This window comes from Anthonomus grandis, chromosome 4 (genome assembly GCF_022605725.1).
Source record: "Anthonomus grandis grandis chromosome 4, icAntGran1.3, whole genome shotgun sequence".
Lineage (NCBI taxonomy): Eukaryota > Metazoa > Arthropoda > Insecta > Coleoptera > Curculionidae > Anthonomus > Anthonomus grandis.
Window position 1 is genome coordinate 26,880,504 of NC_065549.1, and position 17,721 is coordinate 26,898,224.

Below are 17,721 nucleotides of genomic sequence, written 5' to 3' on the forward strand. Positions count from 1 at the left end.
GTCGCTATTTTGCCCTCGTTTGACATAAAAAATCATATTATACCTGACAGTTTAGTAAAAGTTGAAAATGGCTTTTGCACTATTCCCAACCCACGCCTACCGTCCATGTAAATTTTTATCAAAGGATGAAAGTCATCCCCCAAGATCAATTTGATAGACTAGACCCATCATACCCAATTTTAGAAAAATTTAACCCTGAAAACATCCTACGTTTCGATCACTTAACCCCTCTCGAAAAATCAAAAATTTTACCCTTATATCATGGATACAAAGATATATTGTATCACGAAGGATGTGACCTCAGTTTTACCAGTCAAACCAAACATAAAATTCGAACTAAAACAGACAGACCTATTTATGTAAAATCCTTTCGACATCCCCCTCTAATGAATATTGAGATACAATCTCAAATTCAGAAATTACTAGAGAACAAAATAATTCGGCCTTCAATATCTCCGTATTCTGCACCCGTGTGGATAGTCCCGAAAAATCCCGATACTTCAGGCATCTAGAAACAAAGGATGGTGATTAACTATACATCCCTTAACAATGAGACAATAGCAGAAAAATGGCTTCTTCCCAGAATAGATGAAATTTTAGATAATCTCGGAAAATGCACGTACTTCACGACCCTAGATCTCGCCCAAGGATTCCATCAAATAGAAATGGATCCCGATTCTATTGAAAAAACGGCCTTTACCATCAACAATGGTCACTATGAATATCTTAGAATGCCCTTCGGCCTCAAAAATGCACCCGCTACGTTCCAACGTATGATGGATGAAGTTTTCCGTGATTACTTATACAAGTTTTGTTTTGTCCACATGGATGATATAGTTATTTTTTTAAAATCCTTATCTGAACGCATAGATCATATACGTCAGATATTTAAAAAAGTAAGGGAAGTTAATCTCAAAATACAGCCTGATAAGTCAGAATTCCTGAGTAAAGAGGTAGCTTTCCTAGGACACATCATTACCTCCGAGGGAATAAAACCCAATCCTTTAAAAATTGTAAGTAATTCAACTTTACCCGATACCAAGAAATCAGAAAGAAATTAAAGCCTTTTTAGGGCTTGTAGGCTACTATCGCCGATACGAGTATAAAAATGCCTTTTCAAAATGCAAAGAACTTATATCCAATTCCCCTATCTTGCAATACCCTGATTTAACAAAACCCTTTAAACTCACCACCAACGCCTCCAATATAGCCATAGGCAGTGTGCTATCGCAAAATGACCACCCAATAGCGTTCTTTTCAAGAACCCTTCGGCAGAAGAAAACTACTCAACTATAGAGAAAAAACTCGCAATAGTGGACTCGACTAAACATTTTCGTCCATACTTATATCGCCAAAAATTCCTAATTGAAACTGACCATAATCCCCTGGTTTGGCTTTCAAATATCAAAGAACGCAACTCCCGATTAATTCATTGGAAAATAAAACTAGAGGAATACAATTTCGAAATTCACTATAAAAAAGGAAAAGAGAATCTACTAGCAGATGCTCTCTCCCGCATTAATCTTAACACTCTTGAAACAAATGATGCCGATTCACAGTCTAATGTCCCAAATGCCGACAATACAGTTGCCAACTTATCCGATTTTGACTTAGCCGACTTTGTCTTTAATGAAAGATACAAAGAAGACGCTCCAGCCCAAAACATCTCAAACCCTGTTAACCCTGTCGCAAACGACGATGATTCTGACGTCACTGCACACTCCAATAATGATACAGAAGGAAAGAATATCCCAATATCAGAATTACCCCTTAATTATAAATCAAATCGTCTTGTCATCGACTACGGCGATGAATTTAAACACACCTACACTAAACCTTTCAATAAAAACCACTATTTTGTGAAAATTTCAAAAGAAAATCAGGAACAACACATTTTAAAAATTATCAAGGACATAATTAAACCAGATGTTACCTTCACTATATTTATTAAAAATGAAGAATTAAAACTCGAGTTTCGAAGACAAGTATTTTCTAATCTAAATACAATCGTAAAACTAGTTTTTGCCAGAACTTACGTCCTTGACGTGACTGAGCAGACTCAACAAAAGGAAATTTTAGCCAATTATCACAAAAGTAACCATAACGGTATAACAGAAACATATAACCATATTAAATAAAAATATTATTGGCATAAACTACGAGATTCGATAACTAATTTTATTAATTCATGTGAAATATGCCTTCAAAATTAATATGAAAGACACCCTTACAAAATCGCTTACGAAGGACCCTTGCTCTCTGAAAAACCATTTAAGACACTTAGACATTTTCCAGTTTTTAAATTGTCAGTTTCCAACAATAATAGATTCATTCTCAAAATATGCCCAAGCCTATTTTATAACCGATAAAAACGCCCTTACTATTTTAAGCAAACTACGTCATTACTTTTCACATCATAACACCCCCTTAAAAATTGTCACACACCAGGGTAAGGAATTTCAAAATAATTTATTCAAAGAATTCTGTCAACTTTTTTGTATAGAAGTTCATTACACTACTCCAGGAAATTGTTCCTCCAACAGTCCTGTAGAAAGAATGCATTCCACTCTTTTAGAAAAACTAAGAATTCTGAAAATGCAAAATCCCGATAAAACCCCTCAAAATCTCATGACTTCCGCTGTCTTAATCTACAATCAAAGTATTCACTCGACAACAGGTCATTCGCCCTTTTCCATATTATATGGCCCTTACGTAAACGAACCGAACATCGATAACGACCTAACCTTATTTGAGCAATATAATGACAGACGAAAAAAGGAGTTACTGCCATTCCACGAACAAATTTATAAAACAGCTTACAACAAGCAAGCTACAAATACTTAAAAACAAAATACAGAAAAACCTCCAGAAATACTTCCAGATGATACGGTATAAAAAAAAACTACCCTTAGAAATAAAATGAACCCACAGTACGTACCCCTAAAAGTATCTCAAATAGACAAAAATAAAATAACAGGTACCGCTAAGAACAAACCAATATCTACTCATCTTAGAAAAATCAAAAGACTTCAAAAAATCTATACCTTTTCAGCCACCTGATCCCGACCCTGATCCTGGCCCTACTCAATCAAACGAGCCCTTGCCAAGCACTTCAGGTGCACAAACTCCACAATAATGGATATTATATAGAAGAAGTTGCTTCCTCCTTAGTAATAAGTCAATATCATACTACATATATACCCTTTAATATAAGTAGCCTTAAGTATTCGTTATCCCAATTATTTACCAATTTATTAATTATGCAACCCTCTAGAAATAATCAAAATAGTATTTTAATTAAATCACAATTTTATTTGACTTCTAAAGCATTAAATGATACATATGACACTTTCGCAAAGTTAAATGTATTTGACGTTATGTTTATTTTTTATATTTATGTTAAATCTGCAAAGTCAATATATTCAGATTACCAACTTAAATCAATTTTTAGAAAAAATATTACGTATTTTATCTTTTGGACACCTAGAAACTTTAGAACTCGAAATTTTAACATTAAAACAAATCAATGAAATATGGCAATACTTGAAAGTTCACTATCCTAAAAATGCACTATGGCCACTTAAGCATTTATCGGAATTAACCTTAATCTGTAAAACCGGCCTTTTAATTTTAAATAAAATGGCAATTCTAGCAATTAAGATACCCATATTCGAACAAAATGATGTAATTTAGAATTAGTTTATCCTGTGCCAAATAATGAATCAAAATTAATTATAAGTCCTAGTAAATACTATTGCAACGAACTATGGTATAGTCAATGCGAAGAAGTCAACTCACAATGGATCTGCTCTGGACCAATTGTCAATGGATGTATTTTACCCAAAAATTGTCAGTATGCCACTGTTCTAAGCAATTTTAAGGTACATACCTTAACTTATAGGAATGCACTCCTATTTTGCACAAAAAGCCCTGAAACAATTTATGAAGATTGCTTCCAGTTTCAGAAGATTATACTCCAAGACTGCAACCTTATTCAAAGTCAATGTGACGTAATAATTAATCAACATAAATACTCATTAGCCATCAACAATATTTCAGTCATAATTCCAAAAATTATAAAAGTCCCAAACACCAATATTTCAATCAATCTAAAAATTAGACATCTTTAAGATCCTAAGAAAATCCAAGAAGATATCGTCAAACCAATACATTTCCATGACCTAGCACAAAATGTTCTTACGACAATATTAATCATCCTTTTAAGCTGCTTAGCATTGATCATCTACTATTGACAAAAACAAGGAAGAAAGAAGGCCATCCCTTTGAGAATCCTGCAGAGACTTGTCAACGAGGACAGAACTGAGGGTGGAGGAGACATATCCTCAAACCACAATTAATTGTTTATATTACATTATAAAATGCTTAGCTTATGACTATTTTTATATTTAAGAAATCGCTTGTAATATATCGTTAACATTAATATTGTGTCAATAATGGCCTCGGCTAATACCGTTGCTGTTCATATTTTTGTTCACCTAGTTTTAAGGCCCTTTTGTATCAATAAATGTTTTTTAAATGTCCGTTCGTCGATATCTGAATTTAACTCGCTATTAATTATCGTATTTTCTTCATTCTGGTTATGTCCAAAACTTAAAAAGGATCATTTGGGTCATCTTGTATGACCTAAATACCAAATTTAAATTACATTCGAATAATAGATAACGGTAATAGAGTTAGAAATGACTATTTTTTTAAAACACAATACATCAAAATATTTTTAAAAATCGTTTAGGGTTAAACAAATTATATCTAAAAATTAAATTAAAATGAAATCGGAACAATAGCTAACGCTATTAGTTATCGTATTTTCTTTATTCTGGTTATGTCTAAACTGTAAAATCAATCATTTGGGTCATCTTGTATGAACTAAATACCAAATTTAAATTACATTCGAATAATAGATAACGGTAATAGAGTGAGAAATTACTATTTTTTTAAAAAACAATTGATCTGAAAAATGTTAAAAAATATTTACAGTTCATCAAATGAACTTCAAAAATTAAATTGGAGTCAAATTGGACAATACTTTAGGGATTAATTGTTCTATTTTTATAACCCTGGTTATGTCGAAAACGTAAAAGAATCATTTGAATCATCTTGTATAACCTAAATACCAAATTTAAATTACATTTGAATAATAGATAACCGTAATAGAGTGAGATATGACATTTTTTTTTAAAACACAATACATCAAAATATTGTTAAACGTCATTTAGGGTTAAACAAATTATATCTAAAAATTGAATCGGAACCGTAGCTAACGGTATTAGTTATGGTATTTTCTTAATTCTGGTTATGTTCAAACCATAAAAAAGATCATTTGGCTATTTTGTATATGCGAAATATTAAATTTAAATTATATTCAAATAATAGATATCAGTAATTGAGTGAGATATGACTATTTTTTTAAAAAACAATACATCAGAAAAATTTTAAAAATAATTTACCGTACATCAAATGAACTTCAAAAATTAAATTGGAGTGAAATCGGATAATGCTATAGGGATTAATTTTTCTCTTTTCTTAACCCTGGTTAGGTCCAAAACGTAAAAAGAATCATTTGGGTCATCTGGTATAACCTAAATACCAATTTTAAATTATATTCGAATAATAGATAACGGTAATAGAGTGAGATATGAGTATTTTTTTAAAACACAATACATTAAAAAAAAATTAAATATCATTTAGAGTATATTAAATGAACTCCAAAAATTAAATTAAAATCAAATCGGATAATAGCTATAGGTCTTAATTATTGTATTTTCTTAACCCTATTTATGTCCAAAACGTAAAAGGGATCATTTGGTTCATCTTTTTTAACCTAAATACTAATTTTAAATTATATTCGAATAGATAACCGTAATAGAGTGAGATATGACTATTTTTTTTAAAAACAATACATCAAAATTTTTTTAAATGTAATATCCAGATCAAGGGATATTTTAGTAACCTGTTCTACGCATAGGAGGAATGAACAGAAACCACGTTGAGGAACATTTTACTACATTCTATTACAGCGTTTGTAAGTAACTGTCCGACATCGACCTTTAATAGTAACACTCTCTTAGTTCTACCCAAAACTAGTTCACACTAATACACTGGAACCTAATTTTCTCAATCATACGATGTATACATTCAAAGATCAAACATCGACACTCAGACATAAACTATCTAAAATATATTAAATAATAATTTATAATAACTATTCCTAAAGTAAACCTATAACAAAAGCTGTCCTACATATTAGGAAATAATTAAATACAATTTGTTTAGACTAATGTTAAAATATGGCCTAGATCTATCTTACATTTATTACTACACCTATTACACCTCCCGGGGAGAGAAAAGAAATATGTTTTTGTTTACCGAAAATATTTTTCTAACCATATGACGGTTTTTTAACACTGTTAATGCATCATTAATTTTAAATTTTACTCTATTTCGCGCGGAATATGTACCACATTTTTCTCCCATTATCTGGGCACGATGTGCAAGGTCGAAGTACTTGTACGAGAGCAACGACGGTGAAAACAAGTAAAATTTATGGCGTCGGTACTAAGTCAATCATTAAAACAATTTAATTAATTGTCCATTGTGATGAGCCTGGACTGCAGCTAAGGGAATCCCCGTAAAGAAGACCACAACTGTCTTATTCGGTAAGTGCCCATTTGAGTAGTGTGGTACATTCTTTTTTTTTTACAATTTTCTTACTTGCGTTAGCAATTACTTACAATTTTCAAATACAGTCCACAATCTTCTTCAATTTTCTATTTATGCGTTGACATAAAATGGTCCGTTCGAACCTGATTTGAATTAATTTAAAATAACTATAATTTCATATTCCTTTTATTTCAAAATTCAAAGGCCACCATCTTAATTCGTTTTTTCTTACTTTTCATACATAAAATTTTGCAATAGGTCGGGATACTATTCGGAGTAAAAAGTCGTTCTCGTCCTTAAGAAACACCATATTATTTCTTTCCTTTCCTTATTTTATTTTCCAAATCTATTTACAATTTAATATTTGGCCGTATCGCGCCGTGTAACAATACAAGATATTTCTACGTATATTTATGTTTACTCAGGAATTTCAGGTACCCAGTAAGTAAGTAAACATTCATAGATAAGCAAGCATTTGTTTGACCTTCTTTTTATTTAATAATAAACAATTTAGTCCGGGCCCAATAAATTTATTTTTGTCAAAATTCTATCTTGCAGTAATTTATAAAATTATTTTTTCTTTATTTTTTTAATATTTTATCTATAAACTTTTCCTCAGTATGGTATGGCGATATTCAAAAGAGTATCATAACGAAATTATTATGAGTAGAGATGATTCAGAATTTGAGGTTCAAGATAAAGTTCGAAAGGATACTGCGATTTTTTATTACGAGGGTCTTTTAATTTACTATAATAGCTGCGTAAAGGAATCTTCTATTAATAATACTGGGGAACATTCAATTAACGTAGAAGCTACTGCCAAACTTTCACCAATAAGCATTCCAAGCTTTAACGGCAACCAAAAAATTTGGTCAACTTTCCATGATCTTTACGAGAAATTAATACATGAAAATGTCAATCTTTCTAATGTTGAAAAGTTCCGTTATTTATTGTCACATTTACAGGATGAGCCTTTAAAATTACTAAGCGGTATCGCAATTAACAATGATAATTACATCACAGCCTTTAATAAACTTTTGGATAGATACCAAAACAAACGGTTGATCGCGTCTAATGCATTAAATGCTATTTTTTCTATTTCACTAAAATCTGATTCCGCTAAAGATTTGCGAGTAGTTCTTAACACTTTTTCTGAGTCCCTAGCAGTTTTAAAATCTCTTCAATTTCAAACTGATCAGTGGGATTTTTTACTTCTGCACATTCTTCTTGAGAAACTTGATATTGAGACTCGCACTAATTTTGAAATTCAGGTAAGCAATTCAGAAATTCCAAAGTACACAGAACTTTTTCAATTTCTTGAAAATAAGTGCAAAGCCTTAGAATCCGTTCAACATTTAAATTTTAACAAAATAAGTCTTTTGCTAATAGTAAAGATAAAGTTTTCACAAAATATTCAAATAGTAAAACTGGGGCTACAATATCAATGCAAACAAATACTTCTAAAATTGCAAATTCAAAAATTAAATGCTATCTCTATAAAGAGCACCACGGATTATCCAAATGTGCTCAGTTTCTTTCCAAGTCGCCTAATGATAGATTTTCTTATGTAAAACAAAATAAGTTATGTCTTAATTGCTTACATCATGCGCACAATTCCAATAATTGTCCTTCATCTTATAGATGCCGTACATGTAACAATCGTCACCATTCATTAATTCATATGTTCAAATTTTCGAAGGAAGTTAATCCAGATTCGTCGGTGAATATTTCTAACACCGGATCTCTGACTACAGAAAATCAACCGTGCAGTTCCCGTTCCCAAGAATGTAGTAGCTTTTGAGCTAATACACCGACCAAAGTGCGGTACTGCTCGCCACGGCTACAGTCGATATCCGTGATGGATTTGGTGATTTTCAACCAATACGTATTCTCATTGATTCTGGCAGCCAGTCTAATTTTATTAGCGAAAAATGTTTACGGTCATTAAGCTTACAAAGGCGGCAGCTTACTACAACTATTTGTGGGTTAAACGGCATGTCATACCTTTCTGGAAAAGGCATTGCATCTTGTGAAATTATACTACAAAATTCATCAAGCCCTCTTTTCTCATTCAAAGCTATAGTTGTACCGAATTTATGCTGAAATATTTCATCTTTTACTATAAAAGAGCGTAATTGGCTACATTTAGAAGTATTATCTTTAGCTGACAAAAATTATTTTCGTTCGGCTCCAGTGGATCTTTTAATAGGAGCAGAGTTATTCACTCACATACTTCTAAAAGGGTGTGTTGTTGGTAAGGCCGGCGAACCTACGGCCATTGAAACAGTCTTTGGCTGGGTCTTATTAGGCAAAATTAATTACAATAGTATGCCTTATCGCGTCACTTCATTTTTTCTTTCTTCAACATCATCAGATATAAATGTTGACATTTGCATTCCGAAGTTCTGGGAAATTCGATTGAATGAACAAATTCTATTTAAAACCTTTCCCTCACCTGACGATATAAAGTGTGAGTTATTTTTCAAAAAAACGACTACAAGAGATCCAACCGGTCGGTTTGTCGTTTCTCTTCCATTTCGAAATTCAAAACCTGATTTGGGAGACACATATCCTCAGGCGTATCGTCTGTTTTTACTATTGGAAAAAAGATTAATAAAATTTCCTACCCTCTACGCCGCTTACTCGAATTTCATGAGAGAATATTGTGATATGGGACACATGTCTGTGGCTCCTTCAAGCAGTCGTTTTTCTCCTAAACCGACTTGTTTTTTGCCTTATCACTGTGTGCTGAAACCAGAGAGTGTAAGCACGAAACTTAGAGTAGTTTGGGATGGTTCAGCCAAAGGGCCTACAGGTATAAGTTTAAACGATACCTTACTTCCTGGACCCAAATTACAAAAGGATATTACTTCCTTACTTTTAACTTTCAGATTAGATCCTATTGTGTTTATTGCCGATATTAAACAAATGTTTCGACAAATCTTAGTTTCTCCTTCAGATCGAGATTTTCAGAAAATTCTTTGGAGATTATCTCCAGATGAACCGTTACTAGAATATACGTTAAATACAGTTACTTTTAGACTTAGTTGTAGTCCATATTTGGCTATGCGTACAATTCAAGAGTTAGCTTTGATAGAACAAGCTAATTTTCCAAAGGCTAGCCAAGTGCTTTTAAATCAGATCTACATTGACGATGTCCTGGGTTCAAGCTCTTCTATCCAAGCTGCTCTTTAACTGCAAAAGGACCTTATTGAATTATTAAATCAAGGAGGGTTTCAATTACGGAAATGGGCTAGTAATAGTCCAGAAATACTTTCAAATGTTCCTAAGTCTGATTGTCAAATACCTCTTTCCTTTGATAAGGAAGAACCACAATTTCTTAAAGTCTTAGGACTTGTATGGTATCCACAGTCAGATGTTTTTTCGTATAACTGTCAAATTACTAACAGTGCCTTAACTAAAAGGGGCATTTTGTCTGATATAGGGCGCATTTTTGACCCTTTGGGATTCCTATGTCCTATTTTGTTACGGGCAAAATATATAATGCAAGGCATTTGGGTATCCAAAAAGGATTAAGATGAACCTCTTCCGGAAAATATTTTCTTTCATGGCAACAATTAAAATCTGAGCTCACAAATCTTTAGAGTTTACTCTTCTACGGCGAGTTTGGGTCGATAGTTCTAAAAAATGTGAAATCCAAGGCTTTTGTGAGCATCCACAATTGGCTATGCAGCTGTTGTATATTTTAGAGTTGAAATGGCTAATTCTATAAAAGTTTTTCTAATTTACGCAAAGGGAAAAGTAGCACCTTTAAAATCTCTTACGCTTCCGAAGCTAGAGCTTTCTGCAGCTAAACTTTTAGCGGATTTAATTTTCTTTATAAAGGAGACGTATTCTAGTAGAAACCTTTTTGACCAAATAACTTGTTGGACCGATTCGCAAGTTGTATTTGCTTGGCTAAGTCCAAAAGGAGGGTCTTCCAAGCCGTTGGAAGACCCTCGTAGAGAATCGTGTAAGTCACACACAAGAAATTACGCCTCCGGATACATGGAGGTATATTCCTTTCTCTTTAAATGCTGCAGATTGTGCTTCTAGAGGATTAACACCCTCTCAATTACTTTCACATAGTATGTGGTGGCATGGGCCAGAATTTCTTTCCTTACCTAAAAAGGAATGGCTAAAATTTACTGATACTAACGACGAGCATGTTTCTGAGATTGTTTCTATGGAAAAAAAGGGTTAGTTTTACAAACTAATATCTCAATTATTTTTAGATTCAATAGAATTTTTGGATCTCCTTTTACAAAAGTTTTCATCAATCATAAAAATTCAACGAATTTTATGTTTTTGTTTTAGGTTTATAAATTCACTAAAAACACCTCAGAATAAGTTTAAAAACCCGATTACCTTAAAGGAGTTGGAAAATAGCTTGCTGTGTTTATTAAAACACACAACAATCCACATTTTCCGATCTTATTTTAAAACTCAATAAAAATGAATTGCTACCCAAGCCTTTTCGAAAACTTTCTGTTTTTCTGGACTCGTAAGGTCTAGTTAGGGTAGGTGGTCGTTTGCGAAAAGCAGAATATTTACCTTTTTCCGCAAAATATCCATTACTACTGCCTAGTTCACACCGTTTAACTACACTAATTATTGAATCTGCTTATAGGCAGTACTTACATCCTGGGCAAAAATGTTTACATAACTTACTCTTACAAAAATACTGGATACTGTCAGCCAGAAGGGTCATTACAAAGGTTCTTTCTAGTTGTTTAAGTTGTTTCAGGGTTAAACCTAAACCCTATTCACCCCCTCTAATGGCTGATTTACCGAGTTATAGAATATCAAGGGTTAAACCATTTTCACATGTTGCTGTCGATTTCTGTGGTCCTTTTCCAGTAGTTATTTTCCGGATGAGAGGAGCAAAGGTGTTTAAATCCTATATTTGTGTTTTTCTTTGCACCGCTACAAAAGCGATCCACTTGGAGTTAACACAGGAACTTGTAGTGTGTAACTCGGTTCAAATCAATTTATTTCCAACCTGTGTGAGTCATACCTACTATCCAACCACAAAAAAAGTCCAGACAAGCAAATTTTGTTTTAAAAGATTCAGAGATTTGGTGGCCGCCAGCTTTTAGACAGTGGAGAAGGTAGTGGGAGAAATTTTAATAAGAGCGCCACTTGATTTAAATATTTTGCACTAAACCCTGATATATTATTATGGTAATATAAGCCCCCCTTAATCAAGAAAATGATATTTTAAATAGGTTATATTTTATATAACCTATATTTATGCTTGTACCTAGATCCTAAAAGCTGAAAATAATTTGGGAAAACTCAAATAACAATCCATAAGTCCACCAGATTGATATAATGACCCAAGAATTTACATAGTCACTTCCATTTATATAAAAAAAATTGAATTCCACTGAGATATTTAAATTTAGATAATTATTCAAAATGTAATACTGTAGTAATTTTAAATAAATAAAAAAATTGATAAAAGAATTAAGAGTTACTTGAGGTATGCTTAAGGCGAGGAATTAGTAAAAAAAAAAAACAAATCCGCACTGAACTACTGTTCAAGGGGAAAATCCAAAACGTGATCACGTGTTGTTTACAAGAAGTATATGTTTGGAGCCTAATTCACAATACCCCACTGGCCCTAAAATACCTTTTATAATCTCTAGTCAAGTCATATTAATCTAAATAAAACTTTTAAATAGTAAGGTTCGAATTTGAAAGCCTATTAATGGTATGTTGGTGCAATAAAACCTATTAACCAACAACCAACACTATGACTAAATATGTTATTTGTAGCAAATAGCCGATCCCTTACAAGGTGATCCAGCCTCAATGTCAAAATCAATTATGTTGATGCTCGACTCAAATGAAAACCCTCAGGTTAATGTTAATAGACTTAGCAAGAACCCTTTAACGTTTTTGTTTTACATAAAAGAAAATAAACCCATAAAATTCAAATTAATAAATCAACCCTCAACCCTAAATCAAACCGTTCAATAAGAGAAAAATAAAATAAAATGTGCAAAAACTTGCGTGTCCTCTAATCTCTTGTGTATTTTAGCTAAGGTAGCTTAACTCTACAGCTCTGGAACCAGTCAGCTACAACCAGGGTAACGACCACATGGACAAGTCGATTTCAGGCAAGTTCCAATCCAAAATCGCAGAGCCACAGTACAATGCTCAGTCCAGACTGTGTTAAGGCTCACTTCAGCCGGTTGACAACAGTGTTGGGATGACCAGAAGAAACCAGAGAATAGAGGAGAGAATGAGAAAAAGGAGAGAGACCTCAACATGTTGCTACATCCCTAAGGTGGTGAGCGAGGCCTAGAGTCCCGAGAGAATTCCCGGCAAGATGAACTTAAATTTTCCTTAAAACCACAAAATGTCGACTGTTCTTTCTGATAACGGGATGGCTACAGGCTGGACAAGGAACTGACAGACAGTGACAGGTGACACTAGCAGTGAGCTTGTCACTCTCTCTCTTCGACACAATCTGACCCTGCCTCTTGGTGCAAACTACACGGAGCCTCACTCTATCAAAATAGAAATTTCGCAATGCCACAGCAAAATGATACTGCTCGGATACTAAAACATGGAAAACTAACAAAATTTTCCCAACGGGGCTACGAAATTCCAATTTTCCTCTTACGTCGCTCTGCCTGATTTATGCCGCTCCGTCATCCGCCAAATAAAAAAAAAACGAATGTACCACACTACTCAAATGGGCACTTACCGAATAAGACAGTTGTGGTCTTCTTAACGGGGATCCCCTTAGCTGCAGTCCAGTCTCATCACAATGGTTTTTAAACCGATAATTAATTAAATTGTTTTAATGATTGACTTAGTACCGACACCATAAATTTTGCTTGTTTTCACCATCGTTGCTCTCGTACAATGCACATCGTACGTACTTTGCACATCGTGCCCAGATAATGGGAGAAAAATGTGGTACATATTCCGCGCGAAATATAGTAAAATTTGAAATTAATGATGCATTAATAAACACTAAAAGTTTCATACCACTTTTAATTGTAATAAAGCTTTACGTTATTTTTATGCATTTTTTTAAGTTTATTTTTTATCTTTAGCACAAGGTTTGTGTCTTCCACTTGCACTTTCTCAAAAGGACCTTGAAATCGTTCATCCACCGCACTATTATTTTCTATAAGCACTTTATCTCCTACCTTATAACTATCATTTTTACAATTTTTATCATACAATTCCTTTTGTTTGTTTTTTGAAGCTATTAAATTATTTTGAGCGTCTAGCCATGCAGTTTGAAGAAAAAATTTTAGTTGTTGTAGATAATCGTCAAAATTATAAATTGGTTCTTGATTTGAGTTTAAAATATTTGAAGGAAGTCTACTTGTTTTCCCAAAAACCAACTCATACGGTGTATAACGCGTTGAAGTATTAACCGTATTATTGTATGAAAAACACCAAAACGGTACCCAATCAGTCCAATTAACAATTTCCTTAGAGACACGCATACGAAGAAAAGCAGTTAAAGTTTTATGCAAATTTTCCAGCGCGCCTAAGGTTTCATGATGATAGGCCGTGGAATTGAGATGTTTAATATTTAAAATTTTACAAGATTTCTGAAAAACTTTGGCTAAAGATTCTAACCCTTGACCGGTAACAACTTCCTGAGGTATACCATATCTCAAAATAATATTACTGACAAATGATTGTTGATGACTGATGATTGACCGTTTCCGCTTCTTTGTTAGCCAAAGGATAACCTTCAACGAATTTAGTTAAGTCACATTGCAATGTAAGAATGTACCTATTACCCTGAATATCCGTAGGAAGAGGACCAACAAAATCCAAAAACAATTTTTGAAACGCGGAACTCGCTGTTGTGGTAATCGTCATAGGTTCTTTTACCATTTTTGAATATTTATGCCTCTGACAATCATTAAACCGCCTAACAAATTCTTCTACATCCTTACGTTGACCTGTCCAAAAATAATATTTCCTAATATTATTATACATTCGTTGAATACCCGCGTGACCTCTCGTTGGTAACGTGTGAAAATCATTTAATATTAATTGACTTAATTCTTTATTATCAATTTGCTCTGCACTTTTAATAAATAATATTTATTTAAAGAGACATGTCTTTCAGTAACTTTTTATTGTTTAATAAGTATTTAATAAAATCAGCGCTCACATTTTTTATTATGCATAATTCCGGAATATTATTATCTGCACATATTTGACTCAGACGAGAAGTCAGACGTTTCTCGGGTTTCCTGGTTGCAGAAAATTATTTTTAGAGTCATATCATATATAAAGTAACTTTGATTGTAATTACTATTATCATTTAATTTAAGTTGATATTTTCGAAATTCTTTTTGGGTAATTAAACGCAACTCAATAGATTCTGTCGGACGTTTTAATATTTCTGCAATGACAGGGTGATCAAGCCTGTCATCCACCGATGTTTTAATGTCATCAGTACAGTAATTCCTTTCTGCTTTATTAAGAGATCTCGACGCAAATGCTACTGGACCATCATCTTTATTCAATAAAACTGCCCCTAATGCAAAGCCACTAGCATCAGTTCTTAGAGTAAACTGATTATTCTCTAAAAAATTTGGATACTGCAGCACTGGCGGATTTTTTAATGCATGCCGTAATAATTCAAATAATTTATTGCAGTTCTCCGTCCATTCAAAAATACATTTTTTTTTACTAAGATTATTTAAAGGTTGAGCAATTTGTGCAAAATGTTTAATAAATTTTCTGTAACAATAGCCTAAATAAAGTATCTGCTTCTTTAAAAATTCGCATTTACTTGGATTTAATTTTAAATTGCAAAATGTCAATTGCAATCTATCCAAAACCTTTATTCAACTTATATTGTGATTTTGTAAGGAATGTCCGGAAACTATCAAATTATCTAAATAAATAAAACAAGCATCGTAATTTAAACCTTCCATTGCTACAGTCATTAACCTTGAAAAAGCACTGATTTTAAGACTGATTTTTAAACCCATAGGCAATCCTTTCATTTGGAATTGTCCTTTATCTGTTGTAAATGCTGTGTATGGCCTACTTTCAGGATCAAGTTCTACTTGATAATATCCTTAGGCTAAATCTGAATGGCTAAAATAAATAGCGCCTAATAAAGAGTCCAGAATTTCTGTAATATTAGGCAAAAGAAACTTTTCATCATCCCTAATTTTCCTATTCAACAACCTGAAATCTAATACAACTCTTAATTTTTTGACACCGTTGTTCTCTGCTTTTTTGGGTACTATTAATATTGGTGAAGACCATTCTGGGCGAGTTTCTTCTATAATGTCATTTTGCAACATTTGCTCGATTTGTTCGTTCATAACTTTCTTTTGCGCATGCGGTATTCTATATGGTTTCACATACACTGGACTTGCCCCATCTTTTACTCGAATTTTTTGGCTTAACGTATTTATCACACTCAGTGGCTCTCCATCCAAATGAAACACATCAGCATATTTTGCACAAATTTTTTCAATTGATAACTTTTCCTCCTTATTAAGTTCTTTAGTATTTATCAAATCCAAAACTTTATCTACTCGACTCACACTTATACTATTTTTCTGAAACTCACATACGTCGTAGCTAAAAAGACTCTCCGTTTTTGGTCGAAAATTTGTTAACCTAACCTCTCTCTCATTTATGTTTAAAATTTTTGTGGGAACTTTTTTATCTTTTGGTGCAGCAATACCACTGGCCACCATTACACCCTTATACACTTCTTTATTCCGTATCACACATTCCTCATTTATACTAACGGAACAATACCTTATTAATTCACATCGAGGTGGAATAATCATATAGTCATCTGTTTCTGATTCTAAGAACCCGGTAACTCTTATATTCGCTTTTGAATTAAAACTAACTTCAAATTTCTCATAATTAATTATGCTTCCTGTTGACGATAGAAAATCTGAACCTTATACACCCTGTATACTAGAATCAAAAGTTTTAATAATACTGAAATCATGCGAAAATTTTTCATTACCCATGCAAGATAAAATATTTGCCGAACCTTCTGATATTGTCGACCCGGCAATGCCTTGTATTTTTGTTTTGTTATAAGTATCAACACTACTCCAATTTCTAACATATTCAGCAAAAATGCAACTAATGCTGGCTCCTGTATCAATCAAAAATTTAAGCATTCGTCCTTCATATCTTGCATATACATAATTTATCCCATTCATACCGAAATGTACAACACATTCACTCTTAGACTCAAAAAAACCTATCTCCACTACTTTCCTGATTTGTGCTCCCTCAGCAAAGTAGCCTCTATGCATGGTCGTACCTCGACCACGATTTACTACCGATGAGCCCCGAGTCATCGAACGTCCTCGCAAATGTCCTTGAAACCTTGTGTTTTGGTGACGATAAATGTGAATGCGGAGAATTATTATAACTGTAATGGGACTGACGGATATTATTGTTATTATTAAAATTATTATTTAATCTTGTAGCCTGATTATTAAAATTGTTAAAATTTGGTCGTGACCTAAATTCACGGTTATTAAAATTTCTTCCTTGTAGGTGGACATAGAATTTTGTGGTGATCTCCCTATCTTAGCTTCTTTTGCGCCCATTATTGCGTCTTTTAAGTTTTCATGATTTCTGGCCTTTATAATAGTTCGCAACTCGTCGCTTTTTAAACCATTGGAAAATGAATTAATGGCCAATTTTTCATTTATTGGTTGCAAAATTTGAACTACTCTATCATCGTTATCAGCTTGCGCCAACGTCAAATCAACCAACAATTGTTCTACTACTTTAGCAAATTCTTCAATACTCCTATTTTCTTGTCGAACATTGTGTAGTTGACGTGATCGCTGGTGCTTTTCTAGTCAACAAATTGTTTTTCATATCTGTGATTAATTCTTCAACCGTATCATACTGCGTTTTAAGTCGTAAATTAGCACTTGTAGACACCCTTGCTTTCAAAACATATTTAATTAAATGTGATTTCTCACTGGCATCTAGAAAATCGTTATATAAGTCAACCAACTTTTTTGTCACGTCTTCCGTACCATCCAT

At 33.1% G+C, this 17,721-nt stretch overlaps 1 protein-coding gene across 1 annotated transcript; it reads left to right on the forward strand.

The window, feature by feature from the left end:
• The first annotated feature begins 9,009 nt into the window (after nt 1–9,009).
• Nucleotides 9,010–9,876, forward strand: LOC126735668 (uncharacterized). The gene has a single exon (XM_050439736.1). It carries the CDS (start codon nt 9,010–9,012, stop codon nt 9,874–9,876), a length of 867 nt encoding a protein of 288 aa, XP_050295693.1.
• Nucleotides 9,877–17,721: the final 7,845 nt, after the last annotated feature.